Here is a 22,303-nt window from a genome sequence, read left to right on the forward strand (position 1 = left end):
CCAAAGCTCCCACCCTCAGCCCACACTCCCGTCAAATGATGCTGGGTCACAGCCTCAATGATTTTCTTCAACGGGGTGGTGAGAAGAGAAGACTGAAACCCGCCGGTTTGGGAGCAGGAGCTGGCAGAGCGGTGGGCGGGGAACGGTGGCAGCTGACAAATGACCCACCAGGCCCTGGGAGATGCTGCTGAAAAGGGAGGGGTGATCTTCCCTGAGTGGACAGGATTTTAGCACCTAGGGCTAAGCCAATAACCCTCGGCCAGCCCAGCTGCCTGGGAACAAGGAGCCGCAGTGTGAGCCGGAGAGACAAAGAGACCAAACAGAAAGACGGGTACAGGCTGGCGGGGGGTGGGCAGAAGCCCCCGTGTGTGGCAATTACCCCGGCAGCGGGAAGCAGCGTCGTGCTGGCGGGCGGGCTGTGGTGAGCGCCACGCTTGGCCCACGGCTCTGAGAAGCAACATTTCTGGCTTGGTCTAAGCCTGCATCTCTGGGGGAGTCCGGGGCAGAAGCTGCTCGAGACGATGCTCTTTCCTCTCCCCACCTGCAGCCTGGCCGTCCAAACCTGGAGGGATTTGCACTGCTGGCAGGGGCAGGGCTCCCCCACCGGGTCGCTGAGCCCCTGAATCTCTCTTTGCGGCATCTAAGCCAGCCCGACGGCCGCCTGCTCCGGGGGCCATGGCGGGGCCGGTCCATGGGAGCAGCATCGCAGCTACCGTCCTCTGCTGCTCTCTCCTGAGCTGTGTCTGTGCTTTGGTAAGTCTGCGCCGCTGCACCGCCTCGCTCTCCGTCCTTTCGGGTCTGGCCATGCTTGGCACAGACACGTGGTCTTCACTCGGGTTCACTTAGCAGTGAAGGCCTGGCAACTCCATGTGTAACTCAGCTTAGGAGTGTCTATATTACTGAAGCCCGTGAAAGCCCTACCCAAGGGCCAGGGACCCCCAGTGCTAGCTGCTGTACAAACACAGAACAAACAGACGGGTCCCTGCTTAGCCACTTGAGTTGGCGTCTATGAGGCTACGTCTATATTACAGCACGGGGAGGAGGGGGACTTGCAGTTTGTGTAGGGGTACCTGTGCTGACTTTAATCTAGCCAGCTCATCTACTATATAGCTGAAGGAGTTTAGTGATAGAAATGTAGCCGTGTTAGTCTGGGGTAGTTGAAGCAAAATGCAGGACAACGTAGCACTTTAAAGACTAACAAGATGGTTTATTAGATGATGAGCTTTCGTGGGCCAGACCCACTTCCTCAGATCAAATGTCTGTCCATCGGCCTGTCTGTGTTCAAGAACTCCTCTTAAACAGTAAGAGCTAGGACCAGCAAATTTGTTATGCAGCTTCCTCTTATCATAACTTACATACAATATGATGGGGGCTAATTTAGCTACAACTAATCTGGAAAGAGATCTTGGAGTCATCGTGGATGGTTCTCTGAAAATGTCCACGCAGTGTGCAGCGGCAGTCAAAAAAGAAAACAGGATGTTAGGAATCATTAAAAAAAGGGATAGAGAATAAGACGGAGGATATCTTATTGCCCTTATATAAATCCATGGTACACCCACATCTTGGATACTGCGTACAGATGTGGTTTCCTCATCTCGAAAAAGATATACTGGCATTAGAAAAAGTTCAGAGAAGGGCAACTAAAATGATGAGGGGTTTGGAATGGGTCCCATATGAGGAGAGATTAAAGAGACTGGGACTTTTCAGCTTGGAAAAGAGGAGATTAAGGGGGGTATCTTAATCTACTTCCAGAGTGGATGAAGGTCACTGGGGCAAGAACCCACTAAGGGCCTGTCTACACTAAGAAATTATTTCAAAATAACTAAATTCAAAATGATCCCTCCCCAGATAACAAAAGCGAAGCAGCGTGTCCCCACTACAGGGAAGCCTGGAAAGGAGTCCGAAGGAGGCTCTGTTATTGTGGATGTGCTACCTCTGCTTAGAGCACCAGGAAGCATTGGGGAGTAATTACTCTGAATTACTCTGGGGAGTAGTTATTTGGAAATAGCGGCAGTGGAGCATCCACACAACCGCTATTTTGAAATAACTATTTTGAAATGCTTCAGAAGGGGAGCCGAGTCAGGGTATGTTTACACTTGCACCTTCTTTCGAGAGAGGGATGCAAATGAAAACATTCGAAATTGCAAACGAAGCTGGGATTTAAATATCCTGTGCTTCATTTGAATATTCGCATTATGGCGCTATTTCAAAATAGCGCTATTTTGAAATAACACACGCTGTTAAGACACAGTTATTTAGAGAGAAAACCCTTCTCTTGAAATAACCCTTATTCCTCATGCAATGAGGTTTACCAGTTATTTTGAGAGAAGGGTTTTCTCTCAAAATAACCATGTCTTAATGGCGTCTGTTATTTCGAATTAGCGCCATAACGTGAATATGCAAATGAAGCACAGGATATTTCAATCCTGGCTTCATATGCAATTTCGAATGTCTTCACTTGTATCCCTCTCTCGAAAGAGGGTGCAAGTGTAAACATACCCTTAGTCTGTAACAGGAAAAACTTAAAAAACAACAAATAGTCTGGTAGCACTTTAAAGACTAACCAAACATGTAGATGGTATCATGAGCTTTCGTGGGCAAAACCCATTTCTTCAGATGACCGGAGTGTTTGAAATGACTGTTATTCCCCGAGGAAAGTGGGAGCACAGATTTCAAAATAGCCATCTCGTTATTTCGAAGTAACAGGCTTAGAAGTGTGGATGGTCCGCTTATTATTTCGAAATAACTCCCTAGTGTACACCAGCCCTCAGAAGCTACGTCTAGACTGGCATGATTTTCCGGAAATGCTTTTAACGGAAATGTTTTCCGTTAAAAGCATTTTCGGAAAAGAGTGTCTAAATTGGCACGGACGCTTTTCCGCAAAACAGCCCCGATGGCCATTTTCGCGATCGGAGCTTTTTTGAGGAAAACAAATCTGAGCTGTCTACACTGGACCTTTTGCGCAAAAGTTTTGCACAAAAGGACTTTTGCCTGAACGGGAGCAGAATAGTATTTCCGCAGGAATCACTGATTTCTTACAGTAGGAAGTCAGTGCTTTTGCGGAAATTCAAGCGGCCAGTGTAGACAGCTGGCAAGTTTTTCTGGAAAAGCGGCTGATTTTCCAGAAAATCTGGCCAGTCTAGACACAGCCAGAGTGTTTTTGCTACAGTAGCTTAATCCACTTCCAAAGTGGACGAAGATAATTGGAAGAAGAACCCAATAAGAATGTCCACCCCTGGAGTTATTCCATGATTTCTGTTCAAGTGTAACTCATGTGTAGACGTAGCCTGTGGGAGGTAAGGTGTTCTAATCCAACGGAAAATCAATGGAAGTTGTCACCTAATTCCTTTAGGTCTGGTCTATACCTAAAAGATTTGCCAGCATAACTCTGGCAGTTAGGAGAATGAAAGAAATAAAAACACCCCCTAACAACACTGCCGTGCTGGCAAAAGTCAGAGCATAGGTGCAGTTATGCAGCAAAAAAAGTGCCTTTGTTAATATAGCTTGTTTCGACTCAGGGACTGGTGTAAACTATAGTGCTGTGATGGGCAGCATCAGCTAGTGACAGCTGCCTGAGGGCCTCCCTTCATCTAAGTGGGCTGCAAGGTAGTAACCGAGACAGTCCCCTGGAACAGGGCAGTTTTGCTCACTGCACTTGCGTGCCTAGAATTTGCAGGGTGTGCCGACTGAACCGTAGCAGCACTGGGATGGGACGCAGAGCACGGCTCTCACGGTCACTGGGGCATGCAATAATCAGCACACAACTTACTTCCCAGGCCCTGGCTTTACGTGTGCGTCATTTTAGTAACACCGGTAGGAAAAAAACCGAGGCGGGCAGAAACTCTGCCTATAGGCAACAGTAAACACAATGTCTCATGGGCCATACAGACGGGCTGCATGCGTTCCCCCAGGCCACAGGCTGCACACCATGAGTGGCAAAAGAATTCATTTTTACCAGCATAAAATGCATCTATGCTTGGTGGGTTTGCAGGTACAGCTGTATCAGCAAATCATTTCTAAGGTCTTTGACTCCTTGGAAAAGTCCAGTCTTAAAGTAGGTTGTTTCCAGGACAAAAATATCTAGTAATAAAATAAAAATGAATGGTATGCTCTCGTTTTCCCCTAATTGCCTATTCATTTTTCGGCACCTCTCCCGTCCATCACCCTGCTTGCTGTGCAGCCGTCTTTGCAGGTATGGGTCCCGGGACTGGCTTGACAAAGTCCTGGCTGGGTTGATTTAGTTGGGATTGATCCTGCCTTGGGCAGAGGGCTGGACTTGATGACTCCTGAGGTCTCTTCCAGCCCTAGGATTCTAGGATTTGATGACTGTGGTCCATGGAGCATTTTCAGGTTTCCCATAAACAGCTGGCTGGTCATATGACACTGGGGCCTCCTTGTTTCCAGTTGCCAAATTGCCTTCAAAGATAAAGTGGGAGGCACTTACCAGCAGAAACCTGCTGCAGGCTGGTTGCTGCTCCATGTGGCTCCTCTCCAGGCAGGAGAGGGAGGAGAAGAGGGAGGGAGGGAGACTTCCTACACTGCCCCTGCTCCCAGCAAAAATTCTCAGCTCCTATTGGCCAGAAATTGAGAAATTGGCCAATGGGCGCTAAGAGATTTTGGTGGGGGGGGAGCGCGGGAACAGCATGAGAAGTCTCCCTCCTCCGCTGTCTGGAAAGGAGAACAGCTGGCTTTTTAAGGCGTGAGCTGTTCTCTGCCTAAGCGTTCCAGCAAGGCAGCTGCAGGCTGGATCTGTTGGCTTGGCGGTCTGGATCCAGCCCTCTGGCAGCCTCTTGCCCACCCCTGTCCTAGCTAATAAGAAGCTACAGAGGGTGCCTGAGACAGTCGGGCTGGGGAGGGGCAGGCAGGGCTGGGGAGGTCTGTCCAGGCAGACTCCCAGGCTGAGGCCTTGCTCTCAAGGCCTGAGGGCACTAGGGCTGTAGGGGGGCTGCAGGAGGCAGCAGGTCCACCCCTTGTCAATGATGAGTGGCCATTTCTGACTGCAGTTTGCCCCGAGGCAGAGGCTAGGCGACAGGTCACCGAGGCAAGGTTGGTATAGGGGCTTGAGGTTCCCCGGGAGGGCCCCAGAATGGGGGGGCACTGCTGTGGGGCAGTACCCTGAGGAAAGGGCACCATGGGTGGGAAGGGACGTGGGGCCTAAACCAGCGCAGTAGAAGACAGGTAAGTGAGGACGAGACACCAGCTAGCAGCAGGTGTTCCGAGGCTGAAGAGTTAATTCCCAAGGAGACCAGCAGGAGGTGCCATGGTGATGAGTCATGACCTGTTACAAGCTAAGTATGAGTCAGCAGTGTGATGCTGTTGCAAAAAAACAAAAACAAAAACCATGATTCTGGGCTGCATTAACAGGAGTGCTGTGAGCAAGACATGAGCAGCCATCTTCCGCTCTACTCTGCATCCATTAGACCTCAACTGGAGTATTGTGTCCAGTGCCGGGTGCCACATTTCAGAAAAGATGTAGAAAAATTGGAGAAGGTCCAAAGAGCAACCCAAATTATGAAAAGTTTAGAAGACATGAGCTATGAGGGAAGACGGAAAGATGTGGGTTTGTTTTCTCTGGAAAAGATAAGACTGGGAGAGGACAAATACCTAAAAGGGTGTTACATGGAGGAGGGAGAAAAATTGTTCTCCTTAACCTTTGATGACAGGACTAGAAGCAACGGGCTTAAATTGCAGCAAGGGAGGGTTAGGTTGGACATTAGGGAGAAACTTCTGGAATGAGTTGCCTAGGGAGGTTGTGGACTCTCAGTCACTAGAGATGTTTGGGACACACCTGTCAGGGACGGTCTAGGTCAGCGTGAGGCAACCAAGACTAATGAGTGGGCCGCATGAGTGGACTTCCTCTCAGCGGGCTGCATGACCAGTGATGGGCGACCTGCAGCCCGCGTCCCACTGGGGTTCCACCTGTGGCCTGTGCAACTCCTCTCTGACCCCTTCCCCCCACTCTTCTCGTGCACCGGGATGCTGGAGCCCTGTACTTCCTACTCCCCTTCCTCCCCGCATCCATGAATCCACTGATAAAGCGCTCCATTCCTGCTCCTCTCCCTTCCTCCCAGCCGCAAACAGCTGATTCCTGGCCTTCCAGCTCTGGCACAGAGGGGGAGGAGTGGGAACAGAGCATGAATCAGCTGATTCGTAGCATTCTGAAAGTGCTGGGAGTGGTGGGAGGAGGAGGAGTGGGGCTCCGGTGCTCCAGTGCATAAGAAGCATGGGGAAAGGGGGCAGACAGGAGTTGTGCAGGCCACAGGTTACCCACCTCTGGTCTAGTCGGTGCTTGATCCTGCCATCAGTGCAGGGACCAGACCTGACCTCTAGAGGTTCCATCCAGGTCTTTGATTCTATGTAACATCAAGGGTACATCTACACTGCAGGGTTTTTCCAGGGTATCCCGGAAAAACTCCTCCACGACCAGGGAACGTGTTCGCTCTTCCACTTTTTTTTGCGGAAGTGCAAAGGCGCTCCTTCAGAAGCCCCTGTATTCCTCATTCCATGAGGAAGAAGGGATCTTCTGAAAAAGGGGGATTTTACAAAATGGGGCCCAGTCTAGACGGGCCAAATTTCAGAAAAGCCTCGTCCGAAAAAAAATCGGAAAAAGCTACGCAAAATGCTCTCCGCATTTTGCGTAGCTTTTTCCGATTTTTTTTCGGAAGAGGCTTTTCTGAAAAAAAGCTGTAGTATAGACCTAGCCTAAGAGACAATCCCAGTCCCAAAGAGATTACAATATAAATAGACAAGACAGGCTATTTATCCTAGTTCTACAGACAGGGAAACTGAGGCACAGATTAAGTGACTTGGTCAGGGATCCACAGGACATCCAACTCAGCTCGTCTGCAGTCCAGTCCAATGTCTTAGTGACTAAGACACCCTCCTCCTCCTTTCCCTACTGACCTCATTCAAGGATGGGAAATGGTCAGCCAGCCTAAGTGAGTGTGCATGCACAGAGGTACTGACATGTCCCCTCCTCACACTCATCTTCCCCCTGCCAGAGCCTGCTCCAGTTCTGTCCATCTGCTCCGCAGGGTCTGTGCCTGTTGGCCTAGAACTCACCACCCTGCGCTGCCCAAGCAAACACCCTACCCGCTAAGCCACTTCAGGATTGCTGTGCTTAGCGGGGCATAACAGCAGATCTCTGGGCCCCTTCGCACCTGCTGGGAAAATCCCTGACTTCTCTGGTGCAACTTCTCACCACATTGCTATCCAGAGCTCAGAGCTGACGCGAGGCGGCCAAATGCGCTGGGTGCGAGTGGGGGAGAGGGAAACAGGCGGATCTCACCTAGTTGCTAAAAGCAGGGAGATCGTGAACTGGAAATTCTTCCCATGTCTCATACCAGCCAGAGGCAGCAACTGCTCTGCCCCTGCCTGGCTGGCACCTTGCAAACAGAAGGCCCCCGAGCATTTATGGCTGAGTGAGTTTAGAGCTTCCGAATCCCAGAGGCTGATGCATTAGCTTGAGCCAAGCCAGGCTGCTCCCTGTGTACCATACCAACCCAGCTGCAAGCTTGCAGCTCTTCCAACGCCCCTGGAAACCTGCCTCACACCCTGAAATCCCAGCCCTAGCTCTCCACTGCATGCAGGCTGCCCCCCACTTTTTGCAAGGGGCACAAATTCAAACCCTCGCAGGTGTTCTCTGCGGCCACGTCTACACTATGAGTTTTCTCGGCCAAAAAAAAAAGCAAATGAGGGATTCATTTGCAATGAGTTGCTATCTCATTTGCATACTTTCTGCCAATCCGTTTTTGCACTGGGGTTTTTGTGCAAAACCAAGCAGTGTGGACGTTTTCTTTTTGCGCAAACCCCCCTTTTTCCGCAAGATCGGTATACCTCCTTTTTGGGAGGATAAGGATAAGGAGCTTGCGGAAAAAGGGTTTTTGCACAAAAAGAAAACGTCCGCGCTGCTTGGTTTTGCGCAAAAACCCCAGCGCAAAAAGGGATGGGCAGAAAATATGCAAATTAGATTGCAACTCATGCAAATGAGATTGCAACTCATGCAAATGAGATCCTTATTTGCCTATTTTTTGCGGAGAAATCTCAGAGTGTAGGCATAGCCTTGAGAGGCTGAACCTTAAACATGGAGCCAAATGTTGGTGTAAAAGCTGGGACTAATGACCCTGGTCATTTCAAAGATCTTCCAACCTCGGATGAGCCCAGAAAAATTCCCCATTTTTCCCTCTTTGATCTGCAACCTGTTGTTTTAATTTTATTCAGGAAAAGCACTTGTTTCCCCTCCCTCTCTCTCTGGCAGAAGCCTGGATTCAAATTATCGGCCAAGGCTCTTGATTAGGCCATGCAACTGCCCAGAGGCCTCTCCTCGTTCACTTCCCCTCGTTTTCTTTGCTTTATGCGGATGTGATTGTATTTTAGATCCAGAGCACGAGGCACGTGACTTCAAGGGGAGCAGCTGCAAATGACTGTGATTCTGCCTGGAAACTTGTCCAGCGGAGATGGAGGGGACGGGGTTCTATGCCACTGTGCATGTGCAAAATGAGCCTTGAAAAATGCCACATCTTAATTTTAGTGGGTGGGAGCTGAGCCTGTCACGTGCCTGGCGGATTAACCAGAACCCAGGACAGGGGACAGTGATCAGGAACTCAAATGTCTTACCATAGAGAAAGATTCTTCCTTACTGCATCATTCATCCTCCAGCCTGTGCACCAAGAGCAATCCATTCACCATTGAAACGCAGCCATTCCTGGGGGTAAAGCATGGCAGCTGTTTCATAACTCACACCCGCAGTGTAGGACAGGAACGGAAGTTGCAGAAGGAATTTGATGGAATGCAATCAGTTAGGTTAGATTCCCCAAGATATCACAGGCTACTAAAAGTACCCTGGCCATCTTTAATAACAGGCAGGTGCCCAGGATCTCGGCAGGAATTGGTCCTGCCTAGAGCAGGGGGCTGGACTTGATGACTTTCTGAGATCTCTTCCAGTTCTATGATTCTATGTGTACCACGCAAAAGGCCCATACAGTACCACGGTGACCCTCGCGCCACACCGTTGGCTCAGGTTATCATCCACCGGACCCTTTCCAGGTTGCTCCTTTTGGGAGGTTTCCCATCCATATGCCAACCTGGCTTAGCTCACAAGAGCTGATGAAGGAGAGCACATGGCGGAGCAGCTGCATAAGAACGATTCAATTTCTAAAACGCCTCTGGCAGGTTGTGGGGGGCCAATGCCAATGCTCCTTCTCATCTTTTCCATCCGTGTGTGGAATAAATGTCCTGTGCTCCAAGGGACGTGCAGGTGTGCACCACCACTAGAAATAAAACCTAGCAGTGGGCGCGCTGCTCATCAGCCCTCGTACTCTCAGACTCTGCAGCCTGGGAGCTTCCCCAGCTCTGCTCTGAATCAGGCAGCCTCTAGTTTCCCTAGCTGGTAGGCCCGTCCTGCTCCCCAGCCATAGCAAGAGTGTCTTCCTACAGCCCGCAGCTGGGCCCTAATTGGCTGCTATCTGCTGCAGCTGCTTGCTCCATGGCTTCAGCACTCCAGCCCTCACCCAGGGCTGGGTTTTAACCCCTTAAAGGGCCAGTGCGGGGCAGACGCCCTGTCACAGGGTGTGGATACCAAGAGAGGGAAAGTTGCTTTTGGAGTGAGCCAGCCATTCCCAGTCCCTCAGTGCCACAGAATCCCAGAATTCCAGGGCTGGAAGAGACCTCAGGAGGCACCGAGTCCAACCCCCTGCCCAAGGCAGGACCGACCCAACTCAATCATCCCAGCCAGGGCTTTGTCAAGCCGGGACTTAAACACCTCTAGGGATGGAGATTCCACCCCCTCCCCAGGGAACCCATCCCAGGGCTTCCCCACCTCCTAGGGAAATAGTTTTTCCTAATATCCAACCTAGACCTCCCCCACTGCAACCTGAGCCCATTGCTCCTCATTCTGCCATCTGCCACCACTGAGAACAGCCTCTCTCCATCCTCTTTGGAACCTCCCTTCAGGAAGCTGAAGGCTGCTCTCAAATCCCCCCTCACTCTTCTCTTCTGCAGACTAAATAAGTCCAAATCCCTCAGCCTCTCCTCATAGGTCATGTGCTCCAGCCCCCTCATCATTTCTTTTGCTCTCCGCTGGACCCTCTCCAATGTGTCCACATCTTTTCTGTAGCGGGTGGCCCAGAACTGGACACAATACTCCAGATGTGATCTCACCAGAGCCGAATAAAGGGGAATAATCACTTCTCTAGATCTGCTGGCAATGCTCCTCCTAATGCACCCTAATATGCCATTAGCCTTCTTGGCTACAAGAGCGCACTGTTGACTTATAGTAGCAGAGAAATGGTGGGGCTAGTCCATGCCATGGCCTGTGCTGCTGCCTCTATACTGCTCTTGTAAACACACGGTCACTAGAACCTGGCGACCAAGCCCTTTTCACTCAGGAGTGTCTAGATTCGGATCCCCAGAGCCAAACTGGTTCCCCGCACATAGGCCCCAGATCAGATCCAGAACACAAAGGAGCCCCTGTCTGGGTCGAGTTCAGATGCCTCCGAAATCTGGCGAGAGCTGCTGATCTCAGATTTTCACCCTCCCAGAGGGCAGAAGTGTCGCCAGAGCCTCTAAGTTGATGAGATTTCCACCATGTCAGGCCATAAAGCCCCCCAAACGTGCGGCAGGGTTTCCTGATATAGGCCCGGGAGCCCCCAAAGCCCAACCAGCGTGAGAGCGCAGCACGCCCTCAACCCCGTGACACACCCTGGTCTCGCCCAGTGAAATAGACTCAGAGAATCAGGTGAAGGGAGCTCCACAAAGCTCTGGAGCAGGGCAGCAATCACTCTCCTCGCGGCCCTTTCTCCTCCGCCCTGCTGCTCTGCCGGTGTTTGCAAAGCCCGGCCTGTTAACTCTAACAGGGGGCTGTCAAAAATCCAACCTACAGTGGGGTCTGTTGTTGCTGGTCGTGCAGTGCCAGGCTCCACCTGCACTGGGATAGACACAGTTTGCTAGCGCAGATGAATAAGGAGCAGGCAGGGCAAGAGAGTGAGATGCCACATGGAACAGAGAAATATTTCTAACTGGGCGTTGTGCGCAGTAGAGGAAAGGCCCACAAGACATCAGACCAGACCTGCTCTGTTGCACCATTTCCTCCCCTGCAGCTCCACCCGCTCAGCTCTCCACCCTGCGCAGCGCTAGGCACAGTCAGGGGCTTGTGGCTGGCAGTTTGCAGGGGAAATCTGACGCTCCGCAGAAAGTGATCAGCAACTCAGCAGGGTGGCACTCTTCCCCAATGAGTCAGCATTGTTGTTCAGCTAGGGCTATGCGCTGTTATTATGAATAGAACAGTAACTTTGAGAGGTCCTATCTGAGAACAGGGTTGACCCTTGCTCTAGGCACTGTCCAAATGCATGGTGAGAGACAGTCCCTCTCCCAGACAAGGCAGACAAAGGCTAGGAGAGAGAGAAACTGAGGCACGGAGAGATGAAGTAACTTGCCAAGGAGCAGGTAAATGGCAGAGCAGCTACAGAGTCCTTGCAATTTGTGCCAGGGTTTCGTAAGGCTGCGCGTCAGCGCCAGTATGCTTGGTAAGTCAGCACCTCTTCCCACTAGGCCACACTGCTTCACGTGCTTTTTAAAATCTGCTGTAGGATGCCTTTCCTGCACCAAAGCGTTTATACTCTGCAGGTTTGTGATGCTGAATCAATGGGCCAGCATGCCGCTCGGATCGTTAAAGACCCCACAGCACCAGGCAGGATAGGCCCCTGGAAAGCCCAGAATACCAGCTCCACGAAGGGCACATCTACCCAGCAGGGCTAAAGCCAAAATAAGCGACGCAACTTGAGCTAGGTCAATTGTGTGGCTGAAGTCACGATAGCTTATTTTGGCTTTCGGGGCTGTCTGCACAGCAGGAAGTCCAAGATAGAGCACTCTCCCGCCGACTTCCCTTAGTCCTCGTACAACGAGGGTTACAGGAGTCAGAGTAAGAAGTCCTCCAGCTCGACATTATTTTGACATGATGTTGAAATAACGGCTTGTAGAGTAGATGCGAATGGGTTATTCCGAAATAACACTGCTGTGTAGACCGGAGGGGTGTGGCGCTTAGATCTGGCCAGCCGGGGGCTGGGCCTGGCCATTGGCAGCCGCGTGGCACTTAGATCTGACCAGCCAGTGGCTGGGTCCAGCAGTTGATGGCCCCTGCGGTGTGGGGGTCACAGATCAAAAAAGGTTGCGCACCACTGGTGTAGACATACCCAAAGTGATAGGGATGAGGATCTTCAAGATACCAGCCCATAAGCTCCCATGGCCAGTCCAGGACAGATCGAGAGCAAGTGTGACTTAGGGGGGAGGACACATTTTTTTGGCCACCTCTGATAGGAGACATTGGGCAAAATTCAACTCTCAGTGACACTAATGTCTCGCTGTTGAGGTCAGTGGAGTCGTGGATTTACACATGCAACTGGGAGCACACGCTGGCACATTTTGTTCCTTCTGCCTCCCTCAGGCGATGACCGAGTAGACTAATTTATAGCCAGAGATTAATTGCACTAGGTACATTCACTTCTGATGCGCGCTCAAGCACGATTGACTCTCTCCTGCCTCGAAGCCATCGCCTCTTGCATCTGGTCCCTGTGGAAAGGGGAGTCGCTCGTGCAGGTTTTAAATAAACAAATCAAATTAAACAATGCCTTGATCTCAAGATGTGATCTCCTGGCAGGAGGCCATCTGGGACCCTGCCAAGGCAAGGAGAGAGGTGGAGCTGAATTTCACTGTGAGCTTTGCTCCCCATTACCCCAGACCTCTTGCTGAGGTTTCACCTGGTAGGCTGTAGAATCTGAAATCATCAGCCGGAGCGTTGACCTCTTATTCCAGGTCCTATGCCCCCTTCCAAAGGTCTCCAAGTGACTTACAAGTGTTGCCGCCTAAAGCCTCCCGCCATGGGCTAACCAGCCCCATCTGACACAGGAGCAAGTGAAGCACAGAGAGGTGATGTGACTTGGCCATGGTCACATGCAGAACCTGTAGCAGAGCTAGGACTAGAACCCAGCACACTTGACTCCCAGGAATTTGACAACTTGATGCTGGCCACATCTTAGGGCTCATCTCCACTTACCAAGAGATCGATGCTGCAGAGATCAATCTCCCGGGGTTCAATTGAGTGGGTCTAGTAAGGACTCGCTAAATCAACTGCTGATCATGCCCCCATTGACTTTGGGACTCCACCAGAGCAAGAGGTGTAAGGGGAAGCGACGGGAGCATTTCTCCCATCAACCTCCTGCAGTGGGGACGCCACGGGAATTCAGCCTGCAGTACATCGTCTCCAGCCACGGTGTTCACATAGCTGGGATTCCAGCTACCCTATTGGTTTACCTGGAGTTATGTGTCTTAGATCTTCTGCCCTAGTGTAGACCTGGCCCTCGTGCTCAGGGAAGAGCAGGACAAATCACACTCAGCCTCATGTCCCTGTGACTGAATCCTGGTCCCGGCGGCTCCCCTGCTCTCACTGCTAGGCCATCCCCTGGTCTGGATCCTTTCCTTGCTCTGCACAAGTGCTCCTAGTTGGTTAGAATTAAAAGTCAAATATAATGTAAGTCCGGCTCTCCTGCCACTGGCTCTCAGGGCCCTTCATTCTCTGAGGCTTAACGGGCTACGTCCTACCCATGAGTGGAGGGGAAACCGTGCTTATGGGTCCCAGTTGGGGGGGGAAGTGCAGGGAGGGCAGAGCCATTCCCACAGTATGTCCCCCTCCATGCTGATGGCCCCCTTCCGCAGGGGGCTGTGGCTGGGTTCACTGGAGGGGGCAGGGCTGGCAGGGAGACGCTGCCCACACCCTGGGTGGAAGCCGCGCAGTTCGATCGAGGGCTGGCACATGGAGCTAGGAGGAAGGGAAGTCCGGTTCATTTTGATGGCATTGTGGTTGGGGGTGCTTGGTGATGGCATAAAACACACACACACACACACACGCACGCACACATGTATGCATGCACACACGCACGTACGTGCACACACATGCACGTGCACGTGCACACACACATGCACACACAAACACGCACACACGCACACACTGCACAGCCTCTCTCTGGAGCATTCTTAACTCCCCTCTCTTCTGTGGGCAGCCTCGAGTTAGAGAGAAATTGAAACATGCCTCATCTCTCCGGGGGGTCCCCTCACATCATCCATCCGCTGCTTCCTGGGCACTTCCATCCGCTGCTTCCATGGTTCCCTGCCTAGACTGCCGCTCTGCACGGCTGCTCTTGATTGCAAGTCCTAGGCTGCCGCCCCATCTCCACTTGCTCATCCACTGCCTGCCAATTTAGCGGGACAAAGGATGGAGCCAGAACCACGAAGCATCTTCCTCCGGTCCAGCCCCTGGTTATCTGCCACTATTGCTAGCCCGTCATTCCTGCAGCGGCTGGCCAGGGCTCTTACAGCTGTGTCTCATCTCGGCCGTCGCAGCCTCGTTTCCTCCCCGACTGGCCAGTTATCTTTCCTCATTAACATTTCCATTTTCTCCAGGCTTTATCGCCAGTCTCTGGCACAGGCCCTAATGCATGTGGCGGAGATCAGCCCCGCAGGGCAGTGCAGGGGAAATTGAAGGGTGGCCTATTTAAAACCAAGAGGGAGGGGGATGCTGTTTTTCACAGCACAGCACAGCACAACAGAAGAGAGAGGCCCAGAAACACGGCACAAAACGTTTCTCAAACCCCATGGCTTTGTCAAGAGATCAAGCTCCAATAATAACATCCCAGTCAGTCGTGGCTTGGCATATGCTGCTGCCAGTTGGATTGGGAGGCAAGGTGGCATCAGGTGAGTGGTGTAAGTGCTAACGAGTGACGAAGGCCATGCGGAGCTGTTTGGCTCTCCCGGTGCTTTCAGTGTGATCCCATGTCCCCACTTCCTTAGCAGCGGGTGTGGATCCTTCTGTGAGCGCTACTCGTTGATTTTAAAGTTGCAGAGTCACGTGGTTACCCCCCTGAGATGTCTCTGAGCTGTGAAGCAGGCTCTGCAGATTCATAATCCCAGCCGGGAGTAAGGAAGGCGGGAGTGATTCCCTAGAGAGTGTGAGGATCTAGGGTATGGGCTGAGGTGTCCTGGGAGAGGAGCCCTAAGACCAGCCAAGTCTAGGGAGAAGGCCCAGGCTGGACTCTATATAGGTACATCTAAGCTACATTTTTTTTTCTCGAAAGAGGATATGCAAATTCCATGGGAATGTAGCTTTGCTTCATGCACTCGCCCACCTTCCTCCGCTAGGCCTCGTATGCGGGGGCATGTGCTTTTCCATTCCTCAGGAATTTACGCTGGGAGGGCTTTTGATCTCCCGCCTCAGGAGCCTCAGGGGTGGCCACAGCTGGAGAGGTGACACTGGAGTGGGTGAGCCAGGGCCTGGGTTGGCACCAAGTGGTCCCCGTTGTAGGTGGCTCATTCTTGCCCACGTCCCAGGTCCAATGGCAGGAGACTCAGGGTTTTTTTTTTCACTTTCTTCTGCAGTGTGAGGGTGCAGGTCATGTGCCAGGATTATCGGGGTTTGTCCAGTCACTGCCGGGGCCTCCTTGGGCACTGGCGCAGCTCCCTCCTCCCCTCCTGTTCCATGCATGTGGCGCATACTAGCCCTGGGCTCCAGTGGGCCCCGTCTCCTTTGCTGAGCTTGGTGGGAGGATGCTGGGTGCTGGCGGGTGTTGTACAGAAGATCAGACTTGCCAATCTAACGGTCCCTTCCGGCCTTAAAGCTTGTGACTCTGAGTTACAAAAGGGGCAAGCTGCAAGGTCTTTGTTTTCCTTGTAGGTCAACACAGAGTCACGGCCCCAAGCATCGTGTTCAGACTCGGGATGTTAAATTGGGGTTAATTGACTAGTCGAGTAGTTGACAGAATTTCCATCGAGTACTCGATTAGTCGATAGGCACTTCCGCGGTCCTCCTTTGAAATGTACAAGAGTCCCCGCTGGAGCTCTTGTACATTTCAAAGGAGGAATGCGGAACTCCACACACAGCCGGGGCCAGCGGGAAGTCCCACTGACTCCGGGCTGCACGGGGGTGCCTGCTTTGAAATGCACAAGAGTCCCTGGGGGGGGGGGGGGGGGGGCTTCTGTGCATTTCAAAGCCATGGAGCCCGGGGTCAGCTGAGTCCGAGTTCTGTGCAGCATTTCCCCAGAACCCGGGGTCAGCTGGGGAGTTCCCAGATGACCCCGGGCACTCCTGAAGCAGCGTTTTAAAGAGGCAGTGCCACACAGCTGGTCCCCAGCTCAGCTGAGCGGTGCTGCTGCTTTGAAGTATCCCTTCCCCCCCCCCTTTGCTGCTCCCATCTCATAGAGGCAGCAAGGGGGGGAGGATCGACTAGTTGACTAGTCGAGAGATTATCTGATAAGCAAATGCTTATCGGATAGTCAACTAGGCGACTAGTCTTTAACATCCCTAGTTTAGACAGGCCGGGGGAGAGTCACAGGGGATGATGTTCCGGGGTTGAAAACAAGACTAGGTGGGTGGCTGGGGGGAGGGATACACTGTATGGTCCTCAAGGACCTCTGCCTCTAACTGCAGCATGTCCCAGGCCGTTGAAAGCTGGAACTGTTCCCTGCGTGAACCGCAGTCCAATGACCACAGCCCCCTCTCTTTGGTTTTGGCTTGGCAGGTTGACACGGATGACGTCCTCACTAAGGAAGAACAGATTTACCTGCTGGTGGAGGCAAAGGAGAAATGTCAAGCAACCATAAAAGCCCAGCTGGAGAAAGTCAAAGGTACCAGCCGGCTTGTGTCCTCTGTGCTCAGTCTGTGCGGAAAGAACCGGTTAAGCCTTGCAGAGCAAATCCTGCCTCCTTGGCTATGTCTACACAGCAGCGTTATTCCGGAATAACCCAGTCTGCGCCAACACCCTAGCAGTGATTTCGACATCCTGTCGAAATAGCGGCGAGCTGGAGGACTGCTCCTGTGACCCTCATTGTACGAGGAGCGGGGGAAGTTGGGGGACGAGCGCTCTCTCTCGACATAACTGCTGTGTGGACAGCGCCAAAAGGCAGCGCCGCTGGCGTAGCTCAAGTTGGCAGCTTGTTTCGAGTTCAGCCCGGCTGTGTAGACGCGCCCCTGGACAGCAATAGCCCGACTCCGGGCGAAGGCAGAATTTCAACCCGGGGGCTTCACCCCGCGCCGTCGGGAGAGAGTGGGAGCCTGTCCGTTGTCCTCAGGGAGCACTGGGCCAGATTCTTTAGACTGAGGGTTCTTTCCGGGCAGGGACCATCTTTTGGTTCTGTTTCTGCCCAGCGGCAAGTGTGATGCCCTGGGGCTCCATGGGTGAAGGCTTGGCCTGGGGAGGCAAGTTCTAGCCCCGCCCCTTATGTGCCCACCAGAGCCCCGCCCCCACTATGGCCGCTGGCCCCTGCCCTGTGCCCCCAGTCCCCTCCATTATGGCTGCTGGCTCCCCCACCCCCGGCTAGTGCACTCCTCCCCCAGTGTTGGCCAGCCATGCGGCCCCAGCTCCCCCTCTCCTGGCTCCCTGGCAGCCCTAGCTTCTCCCCCAACCCAGCTTCAGCCTCGGGAGCAGCTGGGCAACTGTGTGGCTCTGGCCCCGGGAGATGGGCAGAGGTACGGCCCTGGTCCCAGCTCCAGCCCTGGGAGGAGCAGGACAGCAGCACTGCAGCCCCCGCCTTCCCAGCTGGCCAGAGCATGGTGGGTGGGGCCACCCTGGCCTTTTCGGGGGGCAATGCCTTCCCTTGCCTATATCACCTGGGGCCATGGGCCGCCGTGATACAAATAACCAGGCGTAATGCCAGGCTGACCATCGGCAGCTTGCCGGCCTCATGGTGAAATCCCCATCACACTGGGATGCTGCTTTTCGACCCATTAAAAGAGCCCCTGTACCAGGGAAACCTGGTGGCACCTTCCCTTCTCCGGAGCAGGGGACGGGCTGTGATGCCTCCTGCCTGTGGTAGAAGCCTAGGAACCCGGGCTTCTGTGGAAGAAACCTACAGCCGCTGGGTCCTTTCTAGGGAGCTGCTCTCTAGCACCCAGTGTCCCGGTGGTGGCTAGAGTTAGCCAGGTGACGTGGCACGGGTGCAAGGTGCTGACGTGGTGCATACGCACCAAACGCGACCTCTCCTGGAGGCCGGGCCATGTGCTTCAGAGCAGCCTCTCCACCTCTTTTCACTTCTGAGGCGGCAGTGGAAACTCCCCGGCTCACCTGGGCCACCCCAACTGTTTCTCCGCAGCGAAAAAAGCCAGAGCCGGCGTTCAGGAAGCAGGGCAATTGCTCAGGGCCCCTACCCAGTGCTTTTTTGGAGACAGTACGGCCCAGTACGCAGTACTGGCACCTCCAAGGCGCAGTACCGGCACCTCCAGTCAGAGCTTCCCTGGAAAGAACGGAGCGTACCGGCACCTCTGTACGCAAACGTGTGACAATCGGCTGGACTGCGTGTCTTAAAGGGGCCACATCTGTTAAAAGGGCAATACCGGCCCCTCCCGTTTTGTTGTTGTTGTTGCTCAACTACTTTTCCCCTGGAGTACCGGCACCTTTTTATTTTAATTTTTTTTTTCAAAATAAGCACTGCCCCTACCACAGCGGGCACCGCAAAGCTAAGCTGCTCAGGCTTCAGCTGTAGGAGGTGGGTCTTGTGGCCCTGGGCTGCAGTTCCTTGCAGTGGGGTTTGGCATCCAGCCCTAGGCTATAGAAAGCCTAATGCCGGCCCTACAGGGTGCCCCCCGAAACCTGCTCGCAGCCCCCCAGGACCAGCACAGCAAGTCGCAGGTGCTCAGCCAGCTCTGAACAGCTACGCTGGTGGGGTGGCCCGACTCACGCACGCTGCTCGTGGCCAGGCCGGAGGTGAGCCGGGATTCCTGCCGTGGAGAGGCTAAGAACAGAGCCCCTCCCATCGATTTGTGGGTTTGTTTGTTACCCTCTTCCTCTCACCCTGCCCCGGCCTGCTTGTTTGCCTCGCCCACCTGCTCCTTCCGGTCTGGCTACACCGTAGGGCCTTTGGAGCAGTGATTGCCACCTATATGTTTGTCCAGCACCAGGCAGCATGGGGCCCAGCCTGGGTGTGCCCATGGCATGTGGAACCCCACCTCTCCTGGGCATCGTACGGTCCCAAGCTAGTGGCACTGAGACCACGTACAGAGAGAAGAATGAGCCTGCTCTACAGCCTTAGCCACCAGCCAGCTGGCTCTGGGGACATGCACTGAGGTCCCAGGCTTGATTCTGCTCGCAGATGACTGGGGTTCGCCAGCATTGCACTTGCAATATGACTACAAAACAGTAGCACCCCCAATAACAAGCAGTGTCTTTGCTTATTGGCTAGATGCCAGCTGCTTGCCGGAATGGGATGGAATTATCTGCTGGCCTGAGGGCTCCCCAAGCCAACGGGTGTCGGCCCCCTGCCCAAAGTACATCCACGACTTCAACCACAAAGGTACGCTCGGACAGCATCTCGGCTTGGCTCGCGGGCTCTGCGCCTTCAATCCAGGCTCTTCGAAGGCGTCTTAGAGGGAGTCGCGCAAATCACTCGAATTGCCCCCCTGAGAACATCCCAGACTAGGGACGAACACAACCTTGTTCACCTGGGATACGTCTAGACTACAGGCTTTTGTCGACAGATACAGTCGACAAAGCTTCTGTCGACAAAGAGCATCTAGATTGCATCCAGTTCTGTCGACAAAGCAAGTCGCTTTGTCGACATGAGAGTGTAGACGCAAAGGACAGTGTAGATGCAATAACGCCTTCTGTTGGCAGAACTCTGTCGACAAAAGGCGTTATTCCTCGTAGAATGCGGTTTACCGCCGCTGACAAAAATGTCGAGTTCTGTTGACGTTATGTCGACAGAACTCAGCGGCAGTGTAGACACAGGTATAGTTTTGGCAACAAAAGTCCACTTTTGTCGACAAAACCCTGTAGTCTAGACACACCCCTGAAGCCAAACTCAGACCCGACATAGTTAGTTAGCAAGGAGGGAGCTAGGCCTAAGCACGTTCCCCTGGTGTCGTGCATGTGAGTCTGTCTCTAGCACTCAGTTCCCTGTCACCGCAAGAGCTAATGTAAGATTACGGTCTTAGCGCTTGGTTGGCGGGTCCCTCCACCTGGGGTGTGAGCCATGGGTTGCTCCAGGAACATGGGATTAAAAGGGCTGTTACAAGGAGGAGAGTGAAAAAGTGTTCTCATTAACCCCGAGGCGAGGACAATAAGCGAGGGGCTTACCTTGCAGCAAGGGAGATTTAAGATGGACAGTAGGAAAAACTTCCTGTCGGGATGGTTAAGCGCTGGAATTAATTGCCTAGGGAGGTTGTAGAGTTGCCAACATCGGAGGCTTTAAAGAGGAAACTAGACAAACAGCTGTCAGGGATGGTCTAGATAACACTTAGTCCTGCAGAGGACAGGACTGGATCACCTACTGCGCTCCCTTCCAGCCCTATGATCTGTTCTGCAGTGGCTGGGCAGGTTGGTTTTCTTGGAGGTCCAGCTGTCCTGACCCTGTCCTTGTTCTCAGGCCGTGCCTACAGACACTGTGATGCACATGGGAATTGGGAGCTAGCGCTCAACCTCAACAAGACATGGGCTAACTACACAGAATGCACCGCCTTCCTCGCCCCCGCGCGCCGGCGCCGAGAGAAGGTGAACCGCAACGTGGGGGAAGGGGCGCCAGGTGGGGGGAGGGGAGAGGCGCTACTGGAGACTGGGAGCTCCAGACGCCGGTTGACGCCGGAACACTGTAGGGCGATAGTGTCAGCGCCAGGCCCTGCACCGAGGCCGGTGCTCATCACACGACCTGATAAAACACACGCGCCACCTTCTTCCAGGTGCTGCTGGGAGCTTTTACCTGCTTATCTTCCTCCAGCAACCGCCGAAGGGAGCAGCTTGCTGATTTCACCCACCAACTATCCTTCCCCTCGCCGCTTCTCCCCCGCCGTGGGTCGCAGCTCCTCCCCTGTCCGCACGGTTTGGGGAGGGGCGGGGGCTGGGAAGTGGACTTGTCTCTGCCCCCTGCTGGCCAGATGCCAGAGCTGGCTCAGCAGAATCCCTGGCCTGGAATCTTGCTCCTACATGCAGTCACAGCTCCAGGGGTATGTCTACACTACCACCCTAGTTCGAACTTGGGTGGTAATGTAGGCATACCGCACTTGCAAATGAAGCCCGGCTACACGCGGCACGGGCTAGATAATTCGAACTAGCCGGCATTTAAAAATGGCGCCAGCCGGCTTATGCAAATGAAGCCCGGGAAATTCAAATCCCGGGCTTCATTTGCAAGTGCGGTATGCCTACATTACCCCGCTAGCTTGAACTAGCAGGGTAGTGTAGACATACCCCAGGTCTGTAGGCACCTGGGAGGCAGATGAGGCCCTCCTCCTTGGCCGAGTTGCACAGGAACTGAGCCGGGCACCTTTTCCCATGGGCTGAGCAGGCTGGAGCCGGGCTGAGCTGCCCTTGGCCAGAATTCACCTTTCCATGGCTAAGCTGGTAGGAGACGTGCCAGTTTGGTCTCACCAGGCCGAGTTGGGAGGGTAGGTCAGGGCTCTGCACATCCCGCTTTGCTTACTCTGATGTAGGCAGGGCCGGCTTTAGGCCAATTCCCCCGAATCGGGCCCTATGCTATAAAGCCAGAGGGCCCCGCGCCATAAACCCGGAAGTGTGCCGGACGCGCTGCAGGAGGGGGAGTCAGCCCCTGGGTTTGGCTGGAAGGTGGGACTCTGCCTTGTAGCTGGGGCTGTGACTTGTTTCTTTGTGTTTAAAGGGGCTGGGACTTTTTTTTTTTTCTGCTCAACCAAAATTAGTGTGTGGGTTTTTTTGGGTTAACAAAAAAATCCCGGCTGCCGGGGACCTGTTGAAAGGTTCGAATGGGGCCCCCACACTTCCTAAAGCCGGCCCTGGACGTAGGTGTGAGCACAGGGCCATTGGGGCCCATCCCTTGTGTCCTTCCCTTCCAGGAGGTGTTTGACCGCCTGCACACCATGTACACCATCGGCTACTCCATCTCCCTGGCCTCCCTCCTCGTCGCCGTGTGCATCCTCTGCTACTTCAAGTAAGGAGCATTTGTCCACTTCCCTTTCATCCTCTAGCCCCTGTACTTACCCGGCACTGCAGGAGAGCCCTGCACACAATGACTGGTCTGCAGGGACAGGCAACCCGATTGGATCAAAGACAACCCAACCCAACCCCCCTTGCTGTCTGGGGGCTTGACCTGAAAAGATCAATCCAGATCCAGATTTTACAAATGGAACCTCTCTTCTTTATGGGCCAGCTCCAGCTCTTGGTTCCAACCTCTCCGGGCTCCCCAGTGCACTGAGCCTCTAACTCGTGGCTCAGCTGCGAGTGCGCTCAGGCGACAGGCAGGTGTTTGTAGCCGACTCATTGCTGATTGGGCAGGCATTTGTCACTGACATGCTCCCTCTGTT

The 22,303-nt window shown here is 53.5% G+C and overlaps 1 protein-coding gene across 1 annotated transcript in view; it reads left to right on the plus strand.

Moving 5' to 3' along the window:
* The first annotated feature begins 276 nt into the window (after nt 1–276).
* The window catches only part of LOC102463818 (parathyroid hormone/parathyroid hormone-related peptide receptor-like), a 35,642-nt gene continuing 13,615 nt past the window's right edge, over nt 277–22,303 (plus strand). Inside the window, exons 1-5 of the mRNA XM_006125789.4 lie at nt 277–753; nt 16,563–16,668; nt 19,219–19,329; nt 20,401–20,525; nt 21,836–21,930. Of these exons, the coding sequence (XP_006125851.2) occupies nt 676–753; nt 16,563–16,668; nt 19,219–19,329; nt 20,401–20,525; nt 21,836–21,930 (515 nt within the window). The 5' untranslated portion in view covers nt 277–675. The remainder of the gene's footprint in view (nt 754–16,562; nt 16,669–19,218; nt 19,330–20,400; nt 20,526–21,835; nt 21,931–22,303) is intronic.

Source organism: Pelodiscus sinensis, chromosome 29 (genome assembly GCF_052426305.1).
Source record: "Pelodiscus sinensis isolate ZL-2025 chromosome 29, ASM5242630v1, whole genome shotgun sequence".
Classification (NCBI taxonomy): domain Eukaryota; kingdom Metazoa; phylum Chordata; order Testudines; family Trionychidae; genus Pelodiscus; species Pelodiscus sinensis.